Source organism: Ruditapes philippinarum, unplaced genomic scaffold, assembly GCF_026571515.1.
Source record: "Ruditapes philippinarum isolate M1 unplaced genomic scaffold, ASM2657151v2 ctg2514_1_1_1_1, whole genome shotgun sequence".
Classification (NCBI taxonomy): Eukaryota; Metazoa; Mollusca; class Bivalvia; order Venerida; family Veneridae; genus Ruditapes; species Ruditapes philippinarum.
Window position 1 is genome coordinate 36,644 of NW_026853142.1, and position 15,605 is coordinate 52,248.

A 15,605-nucleotide genomic window follows, 5' to 3' on the forward strand; every position below is an offset into this window, starting at 1 on the left:
TCCTGTCTTACCATGCCATCCCCTGTACTTCCCTGTGCTGTCATACCTGAGGGCAGCCTGTACTTCAGTGCTGTCTTACTATGCCATCCTGTACTTCTGTGATGTCTTAACAGGCCAGCCTGTACTTCTGTGCTGTCTTACCATGCCAGCCTGTACTTCTGTGCTGTCTTACCATGCCATCCTGTACTTCTGTGCTGTCATACCTGAGGGCAGCCCTGTAACTTCAGTGGCTGTCTTACCATGCCATCCTGGACTTCTGTGCTGTCTTACCATGCCATCTGTACTTCTGTGCTGTCATATCCAGGCCAACCTGTACTTTCTGTGCTGGCCTTACCAGGCCAAAACTTGTACTTCTGTGCTGTCTTACCAGGGCATCCTGTAACTTCTGCGCTGTCTTACCTGAGGGCAGCCTGTACTTATGTGCTGTCTTACCAAACCACACTGCTACTTCTGCGGTGTCTTACCAGGCCAGCCTGTACTTCTGTGCTGTCTTACCAGGCCAGTCTGTACTTCTGTGCTGTCTTACCATGCCAGCCTGTACTTCTGTGCTGTCTTACCAGGCCAGCCTGTACTTTTGTGCTGTCTTACCAGGCCAGCCTGTACTTCTGTGCTGTCTTACCATGCCAATCCTGTACTTCTGTGCTGTCTTACCATGCCAGCCTGTACTTCTGTGCTGTCTTACCAGGCCAACCTGTACTTTTGTACTGTCTTACCAGGCCAGCCTATACTTCTGTGCTGTCTTACCATGCAAGTTTATACTTCTGTGCTGTCTTACCATGCCAGTTTATACTTCTGTGATGTCTTACCAGGCCAGCCTGTACTTCTGTGATGTCTTACCATGCCAGCCTATACTTCTGTGATGTCTTACCAGGCCAAACTGTACTTTTGTACTGTCTTACCATGCCAGCCTGTACTTCTGTGCTGTCTTACCAGGCCAGCCTGTACTTCTGTGCTGTCTTACCATGCCAGTCCCATGTACTTCTTGTGCTGAAATTTATAGGCCCCAAAGGGGGGGCCTTTAAAACTTTTCTGTGTTTTTGGTCTTACCAGCCCCAAACCTTTTGTAACCCTTCCCCTTTCTTTTGTACCCCTTGTTCTTACCAATCCAAGCCCTTATACTTTTCTAATGAGGGGTTCCTTAAAACCTGCCAGCCTTTTGTATTTTTTCCCTTGGTATTTTGGTTTTCTTAACCAAAAAAAGGCCCAATTTTTTCCTAAAACTTCCTGTACTTGGGGTCTTACATGCCAGCCTTTTTATACTTCCCCTTTTATGATGTCTTACCGCAGCCAAACCTTATTCTGTAACTGTCTAACCCAAGGCCCCAGCCTGTACTTCCCCCCTTTTTTTGGGGGCCTTGTTAATTTAACCCAGGCCAGCCTATACTTCGGGTGCAAAATTCCAAACCAGGCTCTATACTTTTAGTAGCTAACAAGATTTTTGTATTTGACAATGAAATCCCTTGAAACTTCGAATGGTCAGGGCAAATTCATTTGATATTTTATTTTAGCAGGTTTTGTATTAATAAAATCCTAGCCAGTGCTGGCAGCAACAGATCTTACTTTTTCAGCCAGTTTGATATTCAGTTAGTACCTATTTTGAAATTTTACCTTATAATGATGAATGGTTTTGTCTTGACTGAAAGATGGACATGTCCATTTAAGATTTTTAGTGTGTTAAAAAGTTAAAAGTGTTTGTAGAGAGACAAATGTTGACAAACAGACAATAGGAGAGGATAAAAACACCATATCTCCATTTCATCAATTGATGCGAAGAGATAAAACTAATGAATAATTGCATTATTTGTGTGATTTATAAATATAAAATATGAGAAAGTAGAGCAGAAAGAAGTAGAACATTAATGTTATTATTATAAATGTAACTGTCATTATGAGTACAAAAACTGTTGATTTCTTCATAATTTCAAGATGTTTTCCTAATTTCAAGATTTCTTCCTAAATTCAAATTTTAAGTTTGAAAGAAACAACTTATCCTTAAAATATTTGAAATGATTTTTTCCCGTTTTCAAAATCTATCAAAAAGGTAAATTTTTTTTGCGTATGTTCCTCTATCTAAGTAGCTATTCAAGTCATTGCCAGCAGCATAGACTATGAGCGACATTGCCTGTTTTTACATCCGTGGAGTCTGACTACAGTAAGTGTTTGTGTCTTAATTTCAGATCTTTAATTAATATTTAATTTAAGTAAAAATTCCAAAAAGGGTTTTTTTTGGGCACCCCCCCCTGGTTTTGATCCTTGTCACAAAGCAAAATTTTCCGGGTAACAATGCGTTGACATTGAGTCATATGATCATTTGTCTCTCACTGCTGATTCAGAAATCTTGGCAGGATTAGTAGGCAGTCACTTGTAGAGAAATTGTTTATAACTGGTTAGTTATCCAGGATAATTAGATAAATAGATCGGTGACCTAGATATGACCTACATATAATCAGAAAAACAAAAACTCACTCTTACCTGAGTCCGCCTTAGTTTGCCAGTGCTAATCTCTTAATTATAACTCTATCAAAGCAAATGACATGGCCCTTCCTGAGCCATTACCCAAAAAACGTATAATTTTTCCCCCGTGGAAAAAAAAAATTTGGATAGTAAAAAAAAACTGCACTTCTATTCCAAATTGGAAGCAGTTAGGGCTGTCGATTACACTATTCAAATGGTGTAATTGGTAAGAAATATTTCCTCATTTGGTATACATTCATACTTATCATTTACCTCTGCAAGATTTGTGTAAAGATGATTGAAGCAATTATTTATTCAAATTTTCATGGAGTTCAATGTAAAATACATGTATTATGAAATCAACCAAAAGTATTCTGCTTGTCAAAAAACCTTGGAAATATTTTTCTGTGTATGTGAAAAGCAATCACTCTTCACAGTAACAAATTACTATGAAAGTATCATTTTTTGTGTGTGTTTTGTACAGAATGACACTAAAGCATGGGAAAAGCGAAAAATGATATGATAATTATATTGATGTCTCAGTTTGCATGGCTATCTTTTGTATGTAAAAAATGATACTATGACCTGACATATTCTCCAGCATGTGGATATAGTAATATCAAGACCATAAATAGAACTATTGCTAACTAAGCAGATAATTCATAAAACAGATTCTTCGCACATGCTGATTTTATCTGGAAGTAATTTTTGACAAACCTGGAAGATATTGTCTGTTTGCAATGGAGTTTATGTAGAAGATATTGTGTGTTAGCAAGAGGTAGTTTATATAAAAGATTTCGTGTGTTTTCAAAGGAGTTTATGTTTTGTTCTTGATAAATTGTTGTTTTCTATTTTTTGGAAAATTTTGGAAAAAAAAACGTTTTAGGTTTTAATGCTTTGTTTTATGTTTTTCAGATGGACAGAATTTACGAAAGTGTAGCAACTAGATTCTAAATGTGACATTGAGACGTAACAAGCAGCATTCATCTTGACTAAACATAAGTTCAAAGACCTGGTGTTTAAAATGCAACATTTCATGACACAATCCTACATTTGTTCTAGGTTATTAATTAATTCTTGAAATTTTTTGAAAAACAACAACAACAAATTAAAATTGGACATTAAACTGAAATTTAAATTGAACAATTTTTACGTGACGCAAGTTTTGCTGAAAATGGCATCGGAGGAGTCTGATGAGAAAAATCTGCTTCAAAAATCTGACAGGAATGATGAAACCAAAATAAAACAAAGAAAAGGTTTAAAAAACACGGGAAAAGGGGTGAATCAGGGCAAAAAATGACAACAAGGAGACGGTTTTAAAGGAAACGACAAAGAAAATGTAGAAATTAAAGTTAAGTTGAAATGAATATGAGTTACTAGGATACAAAAAGAAAAATAAACCAATGAAAAAACGGGATTAATGAGTAATGATGCCAGTAGCAGCAGTAGTGAATCGGAGGATGATGTTGATTTTAAAGGGAACACGGAAGACAACATGGATGACAGAATTGAAGATATGACAAGGAGGTACGTTTTCTCAAAATTCATTTTTTTTTTACTCTTCAGCTGCTGAATTTTTGCAACAAAAAATGCCTTGCTATGAATTGGGAGTAGTCCTTTTCGACTTATTTCAGTAACTATATGAATCAGAAAATTAAAGGTACACAACCAAATAGATTTTAGCGACCATGTTTCGGTTTAGTGATTTTTTTTTACAAAGTTTTACAGTATTGATGCTATTGTATTATAACATGTATAATTATTGACAGCAATTTAGATTTTGCAAAAAAAACCTCACAAAGTTTCATTAAGCATTTATATCTATTATTATTTTTCTTTTTTTTTTTTTACAAAATTATAAATATCAAAAATGCATTAACTTAAATTTTTATTGTACCAAACAAACATATTTATTCTCTAATCATTCTGTTCCATCCCTCTACACATTTCTGACATCTTCATGATACTGCTTAGCTATAAATTCTGATTATGACTAGCAGTGACAATGCACATTCCGACTTTACACATTCCTGACTTTACACATGCCTGACAACACATTCCTGACTACACATTCCTGACATTACACATTACTGACTTTACACATTCCTGACTTGACACATTTCTGACTTTACACATTCCTGACTTGGACACATTACTGATTTTACACATTCACTTTAAACATTCCTGACTTTACACATTCCTGACTTTACACATTCCTAACTTTACACATTCCTGACTTTACAAAATCCCGACTTTACATATTCCTTACTTTACACCTTCCTGACTTTACACATTCCTGACTTTGGCACATTTGGAAATTCTTAATTTACTAGTTTTAATTTTTGTTCCCCTCTATATTTCAGTTTATTGGGACTAGATGAGTGTGGAGAAATGTCGCCAGAACGCTCAATCTATCAGAAGAAATTCAAACGTTATAAAAAGGCTATGAAAAATGCACTTCCACTCAGATTTGAGAAAACGTAAGAATAATAACAACAATACTATCTGTTTTAGAATTTTTGATTGATTTAACACTTACCACACTAAATATCTTTAATGGACTCATCCATCTTTCAAAATGGGCAAAACCATTGGTCATTTTTAGCATACATGTGAACTCTCCCACTTTTAGCGGGAGACTCCGTCTTTCTGCAGTCATATTTACACAGATTTTTTGTAAAATAAGGGGTATTTTCACAAATTAAAGAAATCTCCCAATTTTCGATGACAGAACTTCCTTCTTTGTTTATTGCAAAGTCTAAAATCTCCCTCTTTTTGAAGAAAAAGCTCCCACTTGATCACATGTATGTTTTTAGGGATAATTAAAAAAGTTCTGACTGAATAGAGAACAGTGCAGATGCACTGACTGATCTTGGTTTGTGCTGGCTGCATGGGCAGAATCAGTTGACACTAGCAGGTTCAAGGTCTATTTCATATTTTGAAAACATTCAGTCCTATTATTGTGTTGTATTGTACAGTTGAGGCAATTTCTAGTTTGACTTTCATGAATAGTGGAGATGCTATACTCATTTGTTAATAGCCATTGGTACTGGTTGTGGGAAATATTTACTCAAACTTTTGCTTGGCATTGAAACTGCATTATCTTTTATACCACAGCAGACGACATTTGTCACCTTAGTGCAGTAACAGGTTAACTCCTTATATAATTGAATAGAAGTTAACCTGTTACTGCACTAAGGTGGGGAATTATCCTCTTGTTACCTCATGTCTTTGAGATTATAATTGTTGGTCACTATCCAAGACCCCTAACTCTAGTATGGATTTATAATGAATTGTTCCCCTTTGTGAAAATGCTACATTATCTAGACTTTAGTTACACCTTAAACATAAAGAATCATTGAAAGTCAATGCCTCATGGTAAGAAGTTCTCAAAAAAATAATAGCTGTTCTTGATAAATAAGATTTCATCAAACTTTATGAGAAATTCATTCTTGTTTAATTGAACACTGAGATTGTCTTTACCATTTTAGGAAGAAAAATGAGTTCCCGTTGGAAAAGGCGGGATGTTTCTCTTCGATGACCTTCAGTTGGCAGACGTCAATGATGTGGAACATATATCGTAAAGGAATTGACACGATTAAAGATATGACGATTGGAGAAAATGAAAAGGCGAAACCAAATGCTGACAGGTGAGGTATTTCGAGACTTGTAAATTAAATTAGTTTTGTCACATCAATGTTTGAGTGTTTTAAATTGGTTGAGATATTTTGAGATAAAGTCAGCCTGTCAAAAGTTGCTTCTCACAGTAGCCTGGTGCACAATAAAGATAAGAGCCAAAAAATAGGCTAACTATATACATGTGTACATTTACATATACATGTACTGGTTTCTTAGCAGTTTTGCTGCCTTTTATAATTTTTGTCCAGTGCAGTATATTTTATCGATAAAGCGTGTGTATTACTTCATCAAACCAGAGAGTCGTTTGTTTTATAGGCAGTTAAAATAGTACATAGTGATTAATAATAATGTTGTGAAGTTTTGTCTGTTGTTTTAAGTTACCTTAGAGAACTTGGATTATTTAAAAATAAGCAACACCTCAGGGATCTTCCAAATGCTCGTGCACAATTATTGAGGCCCCATTCCAGGTAAATCAATACTGTTGCAGACAACACGGAAAAGGTTGGAAAATTCTGTTTCTTTGATAAGGTCATTTTAACATTACTTTCTGATAGTGAATTATATTTGAAATGAAAGAAGATCTGATAAACTGCTACGAAATTTGGAATAAAAGGGAGAGAAGATGTTACATTTCAGGCCTGTAATTCCAATTGAGAAGTTAAGTAACAGAGCAACATTAAATATATGGTACATTTGTAATGCTTGACAGGTACCTACATGTAACTGTATTCTTTAAAAGTTTTGTACTCGTATATTGACATTTAAAAACTGTGGCCTGAAACTGCTAGGAAACCAATATACATTGTAGTTTAATGATTAAATGTTCTTTATCATTAAGACACCTTCAAACTAACCCCAAAAAACAAATAAACTTAACAAAATTTGGTTATACTTAAACTTTGCCTTCAGTTAAAAAAATATGAATATTTCTTTTTTAATAATAAAATGTGACTAAGATAATTTTTCTTTTTTAAATTCCACTTTTCTAAGAAAAGAAATGGAGCTATCTAAGAAAAGAAATGGAGCTATTGTCATGACTGTCTCAATGATAGGTATTGATGTTGGCATTGGTTAACCTGTTTGTTTAGATTAAACTATCAATGCTATTCACTTCAAACTTGGTATGAAATGGTAAGGATGTTTGCAAGAATATTTCACCTGTTCTGCTTTGTTTTATCATACTGTTCAGCACTGAGAAAAAGTGGAGCGTAACGTCTGCAAATAGGTCTTTGCAAAAAGTACAAAAGATAACCAACCTCTTTAGTAACGGATAACTAAAAATTAAAGCTAATCAGATCTAGCAATTTACTGAGCTTTTTTTACAGACTTGAACGCATTTGGTCAGAGGAACTGAAAAAACGAGGTCCAGAAAAATCATCATTTTCACGTGCAGTAATGGTGTTTGTTAAGACAAGAATGATATTTGCCTTCCTGTCTCTATTTGTCACAGTAGCTTTACAGTTCTCCGTGCCAGTAAGTGATTACAATGCACGTGATATTTTAGCATGCTGACTTGTGGTGTTTGTGTACTAACTTGTAGCCTTTAGATTACTGACTTCTGGTGTTTGATTGTGGATTTTGGTATTTAGAGTGTACTCACTTGATGTGTCTAACATAACCTAATTTTAGAATTGTTGGTGCTTTACTACCATCCTCTTGTTTATGCTTTAAGTGTACAGCCTCTGTCTTTTAGTGTAACATTTTTATATATTATCAGTTTCCCAACTTTTAGTGATTGATTGTGTATTTGTGCATTTAGTGTACTAACTTTTGATGTAAGATAAATGTAAGGCATGCTTTTTAACATACCCTCTAATAAATACATTAATTGCTTTATACTCAAATAAAACTGTAGCCAAAGGCAGTTGTATCATAGGACCAGTTTTAAAACTCTGGTATCTGGCCAATTTTGTAGCCAAAGACAGTTGTATCATAGGACCAGTTTTAAAACTCTGGCATCTGGCCAATTTTGTAGCCAAAGACAGTTGTATCATAGGACCAGTTTTAAAACTCTGGCATCTGGCCAATTTTGTAGCCAAAGACAGTTGTATCATAATCATAGGACCACTTCTAAAACTCTTGCATCTGGCCAATTTTGTAGCCAAAGACAGTTGTATCATAGGACCAGTTTTAAAACACTGGCATCTGGCCAATTTTGTAGCAAAAGACAGTTGTATCATAGGACCAGTTTTAAAACTCTGGCATCTGGCCAATTTTGTAGCAAAAGACAGTTGTATCATAGGACCAGTTTTTGACATCCAGCAAATTTTGAAGTTTTGGTCTATACTCAACCACAACAAACAAATATTTCTTATCTTTTATTGATTAAACTTTGGCTACTGGCTTATCTTGACAAAGTGCAGTTGTGAGACAATTATGAAAGCAATATTTTTTTACTTATGCCTCATTTAAATTTGGAATGTTTAACAGAAGACCATAAACCTGCATACACTGCTCTTATTAGATATCTTTACAGTGTTATTGTTAACTTTAGTTGTATATAACCTTTTTTATGACACTACTTATAATTGCTTTATTACCTTTATCCTGCTGTTGGCAACAGATTCTACATTGTGACCAGTGCAGACCAAAATCAGTCTGCATCGGTATCCCTGTAGTCAGGTTGTGGTCTGCACTGTTTGCTTTTCTGTCGGTACATATTTGGAAATTTTCTCTGAAAATGATGAACTGTTAAGTCCGTACTAAAAGATTGACATGTCCATTTCAGTTATTTAGTGGGTTAAGGGTTTATGTTTTAATGACACTGTCCAGTTAGCTCTGAGAATGTTGGTGTTTCCTTTTTAAATCTCTTTAAGTTTTGCTTCGTACTTGACCGGAGCAAACAAATATTTCTCATCTTTTATTCATATGTTTCACTTTATGTATGTTTTGTAGACTAGATAGACTGTGGAAAGATGAACTTGAGAGAAAAGGGCCACAAAAGGCGTCGTTTGTTATGACCGTTTTACGTTTTGTCCGTACACGAGTTTTCTTGGCGGTGGTGATCTTAACATTTGCATCTATTGTGTCTTTCTCCACCCCAGTGAGTTAGACTGCTAAGTCATTGTTTTTTTCTCCCCTTATAACCAGAGTGCAATTGAGCTTAATAAGGGATCGTAAAAAATCCAGTTGTTACTGGATTTTTAATATGATTGAATTGCAATAGTGTTCTTTTTAACTTTCAAAATAATTATTCTTGATGCTATTTTAATGCTTTGAGCTTTTGTTTCGTTTTTAAAGATTACAGACCTTAATGAACTTGTATTTTAAATAGCAGCTTTATTCATAATTTCTCAAATTATGACATGACAGTGGAAAACACACTCTTGTTTTTTAAAAGGGTACTAAAAAAATAGGTATTTAGAAAACAGGCAGAATAAGGCGAGAGTGGCTTTAGGTTTATTATGATATACAGTCAACCTTGTGAACAAAGCCATCCAAAGGAGAGACCAAACATGGTCTGTTTAGACAAGTTGTCTTTATTTGGAGGTTATAATGTTCGATTTAATCCATGAAATGTTGCTGAATAGTGGCCTTTCTTTACATGGTGGTCTTTAATTACAGGTTATCTTTTGCACATGTTTGACTGTAATCTGTAATGAATTATTTTATATACTTTCATTAGGGTTTGTAATTGTTAATGGTCCCAGCAAAACTAATATAGCTAGATTTTAGAATATTTGTATGCCAGCTAGCTAGAATAGTAGCAAAGTATAGTATTATATATTTTGTTACCCTACAGAAGGTGCGTCTTCTCCGCTTTTCCTCAACCCTTCCCAAACAGCCAATTTTTCTATGTTTTGTCATACTGCCACAGCTTCTTCTGTGTAATTTCTATATGTAATAAAAAAAATTGCTAGAAATTTATTAAATACCCTATATATTTGGTTTTAGTTTTACATTGACGTCTGCTAAATTTGTTTTTGAAAATTGCCACTTTACTTTGAATTTTTAACTTTCAGTTTTGTGTAATGACAAAATTATTCACTATTGTAAAAGTTTGGCTCCATTCAGTATAACCCAGTAAAAGAAACCTTGTCAAACTGAACAAGAAGTTCAGAGCTTGGCTCGGCTTTACACCAATTTCATAAAAAAATAGTTGGCATGGTTGTGGATGAGTGGTTTAGGTTGATGACTACAAATCACTTACCCCTCACTGCCATGGGTTTGAATCCTGTGAGGGACTTTGGATTCTTTCATGTGAGGAACCCAACAAGTCAGTCTACCGAAGGTTTGTGGTTCTACTCAGGTGCATTTTTCAACATTCCAAAGTTAAATGCCAAATTAAATTTGTTTCTGTGATGCTACAATGATACAAATTATTAGTGACAGTCAATGGAAAACTTTTTTTTTTGAGCTTTCATATTAAATTTTGGTTTTATGTTTAAATTAGCAACTTATGTTTTCTCTAATCCTTCTCCTTTTGTATATCATATTACCTTTGCTAGAACTTCTCTGTACCTATCTTATAGTTAAACAGATACAGAAAAAATATACAAAGGTGTTAATTATTTTATTTTTCATTTTGTATGTTTAAATTTTTAAATTGTTTTAATTACACATGTATTACATGCATGTCCATAAGTATATTTGGTATACATAATTAATTGCTGCAAATTGATATAATGTTATATTTTTTATAGAATGTACAGATATTTTAGATATAGAGGATATTGAATGAGTGTAGATGTAATACTAAATTTAGTGAAGGAATTGAATTAAACATATGTGAGCCTCTGGCAAGCATAATACTGTATTGTTGTACCAGTTCATTAAATTTAGTATTGAATCTACACATATATAATATTTTATTTATCACATATCAAATAAGAACAGTTAACAGGTAAAAAATGTCATTTTTCATTGATACGATAATAGTGTAACCCTAACATTAGCTCGTTTTAGCACTATGTTTATATAATAACACAAATGACATCACAGCAAAGTGTATTTGTTTTTATTAAATGGATTTATTACACTCCTGTGCTGTGGTTTATGTGATAAAGACATTTATTTGATAATCTTACCTGTTATATGATCATTAAAAATCATAACATTGTTAAAATCTTATTTAGTATTATTTTCTGGCACGTCCTTCAGTTCTGTTTTGAAATTAACTTGAAATATTACTTGATATATTACATTACAAAAGAGTTCTCTTTTCATATTTTGTTACAAAAGCGTTAACAATATTATTTGAGCTGAGCCATGACAAAACCAACATAGTGCGTTTGCAACCAGCATGGATCCAAAACAGCCTGCGCATCCATGCAGTCAGATCAGGATCCATGCTGTTGGCTTACCAACTCTATTTCAAGTAGAGAAACTGATAGTGAACAGCATGGATCCTGATCAGACTGCACGGATGTGCAGGCTGGTCTGGATTCGTGCTGGTCCCAAACGCACTCTGTTTGTTTTGTCATGGCATGGTTTATTTACATTTTAGGCATTTGTGCTGCTCCAATTATTGTCGTACCTGAATTCCGGTGATGTAGATTTAGGCATAGGATTAAGCCTGGTGGCTGGTATCGTATTGTGCGAGTTGGGCAGGTCATTGTTCTTTGCATTGGCCTGGCATTTAAATTATGCCACAGGTATATATTTTTATAAGAGTTATCATTTATTTTTTACAACGTTTTCTAAATACTATTGAAATGATATGGACAAGGATTGGTTGCTCAACAGTGAAATTATGAAAATACAGGAGTAATTCAGTTGTAGCCGAACTAAATATGAAGATAAAAGAAATTAGCATAGTACTCTGCGCCCTGACTTTGAGTGAAAATTTAAACATCAGAAATACATTCCATCATCAACGTTAAATTATATGACCCGCCTCCCAACAAAACCAACATAGTGCGTTTGCGACCAGCATGAATCCAGACCAGCCCCTATTACAAGTAGCGAAGAGCATGGATCCTGATCAGACTATGTTGGTTTTGTTGTGACATGGCTCATATATGATAATTGAAGGTATCAAACTAAATAAATGTTTGAGTCTAGCAGTGTCTTGTTGATATGTTGTCTTTTTAAGAATGAAGAATGTATGTATGTCATGTTTGTTTCAGGAGTTCGTGTACGTGCTGCAACTCAAGCTATTTTATTTAGAAAGATCCTAAAGTTGCGAAGTCTTCAGGACAAAACTGTAGGAGAGGTATGTTTTTATTTTTAGCTCGACTTTTCTATGAAAAGGGGAGCTATCCTACTCGCCCCGGCGTCGGCGTCGGCGTTAGCGTCGGCGTTGGCGTCACACCTTGGTTAAGTTTTTCGTACCACCCCACTTTATTTCAGAAGTATTACAAGTATGGCTTTGAAACTTACCATACTTGTTCACCATCATAACCTCCATCTACAGACAAGAGTACATAACTCTGTCAAGGTTTTTGACAGAATTATGGCCCTTTTTTGACTTAGAAAGTGTATTGAGCTTGGTTAAGTTTTTTGTACCACCTCACTTTATTTCAAAACCATTGGAGGTATTGCTTTGAAACTGACCATACTTGTTTACCATCACGACCTTCATCAACAGACAAGAGGACATAACTCTGTCAAGGTTTTTGACAGAATTATGCCCTTTTTGACTTAGAAAATACATTGAATATGGGTAAAATCCACTTATTGCCTTAACCCTTTGAGATATTGCTTTGAAACTTTTAATGCTATTTCACATCATTACCCCCATCTGTACGCAAGAGAAGGTAACTCTGTCAAGGATTTGTTTTAAAAATTAAGGCCTTTTTATCGACTTAGAATCTTGGTTAAGTTTTTTAGTACCAGTCCACTTTTTGACTGAACTGTTTGAGATATTAATTTGAAAGTTGGAATACTTGTTTACAATCATGATTCCCAAACATGTCCAGGAGAAGGTAATTCTGTCAAAGATTTTATTTGAATTATGGCCCTTAACTGTCAATGTTTTGTATTATAGGCAAGCACTAAAAAACTTAAAAAATCTAAAAAAATTCATTCCTATCCACTTTTTCACTTTACCATAAATTATGTCATATAAACATTGCTGTAATATTCAAGGGTATCAAACAACTAGTTCACTTTAAAAATACAGAGATTCTTGTATTGCCTTTTACTGCAAAAACTTTTTTTATTGGCAAGCAATAAAAAAGTCGAGCGCGCTGTCTTACGGACAGCTCTTGTTAGCTGGACTATTCGATTAAATAATATAAAATTATAATTTATATATATTTGATACAGTAGGGGGTTCTAAGTGTATTTATAGACATTATAATAAATGTTATTTTGAACTAAAAATTGGCAAATATGGGTTTTTACCAGCAAATTCTTAGGTACAAACAAACTTTCACCGTTTAAGCTTCATGATGCGACACCTGTCACAATAGATTTGTCAACCTTTTGCTGTAACTGTAAAAGTTTGTTTGTACTTACAGATTATCAGGGAAAAACCCAAATAGTTATTTTATTGTCTGTCGACTACAATTATTGACCTGATTTCATTGCACAGTGATGTCAAATGTGGACTCACATGCTTATTTAATGGGAAACCTGTAGTCATCTGTGTAGTGCAATACATTTACAGTTAAGATAATTGAGGCGTGCCATGGCAAAACCAACATAGTGAGTTTGCGACCAGCATGGATCCAGACCAGCCTGCGCATCCGCACAGTCTGATCAGGATCCATGCTGATCACCTACAAACCGTATAACAAGTAGAGAAACTGATAGCGAACAGCATGCACATGGTGGTCTGGATCCATGCTGGTCGAAAACCCTCTATGTTGGTTTTGTCATGGTGCGGCTCAATTATATGTTGATATGTGTCTCCTAAATTGTGGATTGGAGACACTTCGTTACAAAGGATAAGGTTTGCACTCTTCGAATCACTGGTCCCTTGCTTGCGTGTGTGTTGTTTATCCTGCTTAACATGTAAAAAAAAAAAGTTATAAGCTATATGATTACTTTAATGAAAGCCTTATTACTGTAACAGTGTCTATCTGGAAAATAATGTAGGGGAATAAAATCAGAAATATGCACCAAAAAGTGTACTCAGATCAAAGTCTCATATCAATATGGCAGTGGTTATCTGTTTTTCTAATAAAAATGCTACAGAAAATGTTAAGTAATCATTTTATTTCAGGTGTGTTATATACTTTGTTAATATTTTTGTTGGGTCTCTCTTTTTCAGATTGTAAATCTACTAGGCAATGACAGTCAGAGAATATTTGAAGCTGTAGTAATCGGTCCTCTGATGGTACCAGGCCCTGTGGTTCTATTGATGGGCCTTATTTATATGTTGATTCTTATTGGACCATGGTCACTTATTGCCATGGGAGTGTTTGGAGCGTTCTATCCTTTAATGGTATGTGAAACATTCACATTTTTGGTAATAGTAAAATGCTGGTCATACTTTGAAAAGTTTGCTACCTACTCACAATAGTTTGCGATTTTTTTTAAAAGTAGATCGATCACATTTTCAAATGATGGCATTCAGGGTGAATTTTTTTTGTCGGTCAACATTTTACCATATTTGTCATAGAATATACATAACTATATATGTATATCTTTGTCAGTGAAAAACCATGAATTTTATGGACACTGAGGAATAGGGATGAAGGTGCTGTGCCTGTCAACTCAACGATGATTGGTTCAAATCTGACCGAGGATTTATTTTCTCTTCAGTAGGGCTCGAACTTGCACAGTTTTATGCCCCTATATAAGGAGGGAATATAGATTTTGTCCGTGTTGGTTCATCCTGCTGTCAAATTGTCTTGCTTTCAAGCTCTCCATTCCTACTAAGACTGACTAAAAAGTGGAATGTGGGAACACCGGTGTCTTATAGACACATTTATTTGTCATGTGACATGCCAGTACTGGTTTGGGCAGGATGAAATTTGTAGAGTTGTTCAAATAAGTTAAAAGTATTAATTGAAATTAAAATAGATAGGTTACAAATAATTTTTTAAATATTATGTGACGGATTACATTATAAAGAAAATAAAAAGAATAGTTTCTCCATTTACATGTATATTCAAAATGGTTAAATATTTGTTATTTTCTTTAGCACTTTCGATACACATTTGTACATTTATTCAGTACCCAATGCAATAATTTCTTTTTATGAGTAGAGAGAATTTATTGCAGAAAATCAATGTGAACAGATCGTACACATGCCAGAGGATTCCAATTTTATGTATGGAATTAACTTCTGATAAAATCCTATAGGCAAAAAAATGAGTGGTCATTATGTTTTATGTTTGTCTATGCCATTATTTATCATTATTTCTGTTTCAATACAAATTATGGGTTTTATTTGAATAGAATAAGTTCCATTGGTTTACTTTAATGATCATTGTTTATAATCGGTACCATATATACACTAATAAATGGTTATGTCCAGACTATTTTAATTAAACCGTTTGATATCACTGACCACCAGTAATCAGACAGATTATATTGGTGATCTCTCAGAGATAATTCTTTTGATCTTCTTTAATGCAAGCTGTTTATACCGAGTGTTGTAAATAATTGTAATAACTTGA

General features: G+C 34.3%; 1 protein-coding gene across 1 annotated transcript in view; it reads left to right on the forward strand.

Annotated features, from left to right (window-relative positions):
• The first annotated feature begins 3,861 nt into the window (after nucleotides 1–3,861).
• Nucleotides 3,862–15,605, forward strand: part of LOC132734860 (ATP-binding cassette sub-family C member 5-like) — a 36,776-nt gene continuing 25,032 nt past the window's right edge. The window contains exons 1-9 of the mRNA XM_060721725.1: nucleotides 3,862–3,981; nucleotides 4,818–4,934; nucleotides 5,946–6,104; nucleotides 7,419–7,566; nucleotides 8,657–8,715; nucleotides 8,989–9,136; nucleotides 11,540–11,687; nucleotides 12,162–12,247; nucleotides 14,252–14,425. Coding sequence (XP_060577708.1) covers nucleotides 3,875–3,981; nucleotides 4,818–4,934; nucleotides 5,946–6,104; nucleotides 7,419–7,566; nucleotides 8,657–8,715; nucleotides 8,989–9,136; nucleotides 11,540–11,687; nucleotides 12,162–12,247; nucleotides 14,252–14,425 — 1,146 coding nt within the window. The 5' untranslated portion in view covers nucleotides 3,862–3,874. The remainder of the gene's footprint in view (nucleotides 3,982–4,817; nucleotides 4,935–5,945; nucleotides 6,105–7,418; nucleotides 7,567–8,656; nucleotides 8,716–8,988; nucleotides 9,137–11,539; nucleotides 11,688–12,161; nucleotides 12,248–14,251; nucleotides 14,426–15,605) is intronic.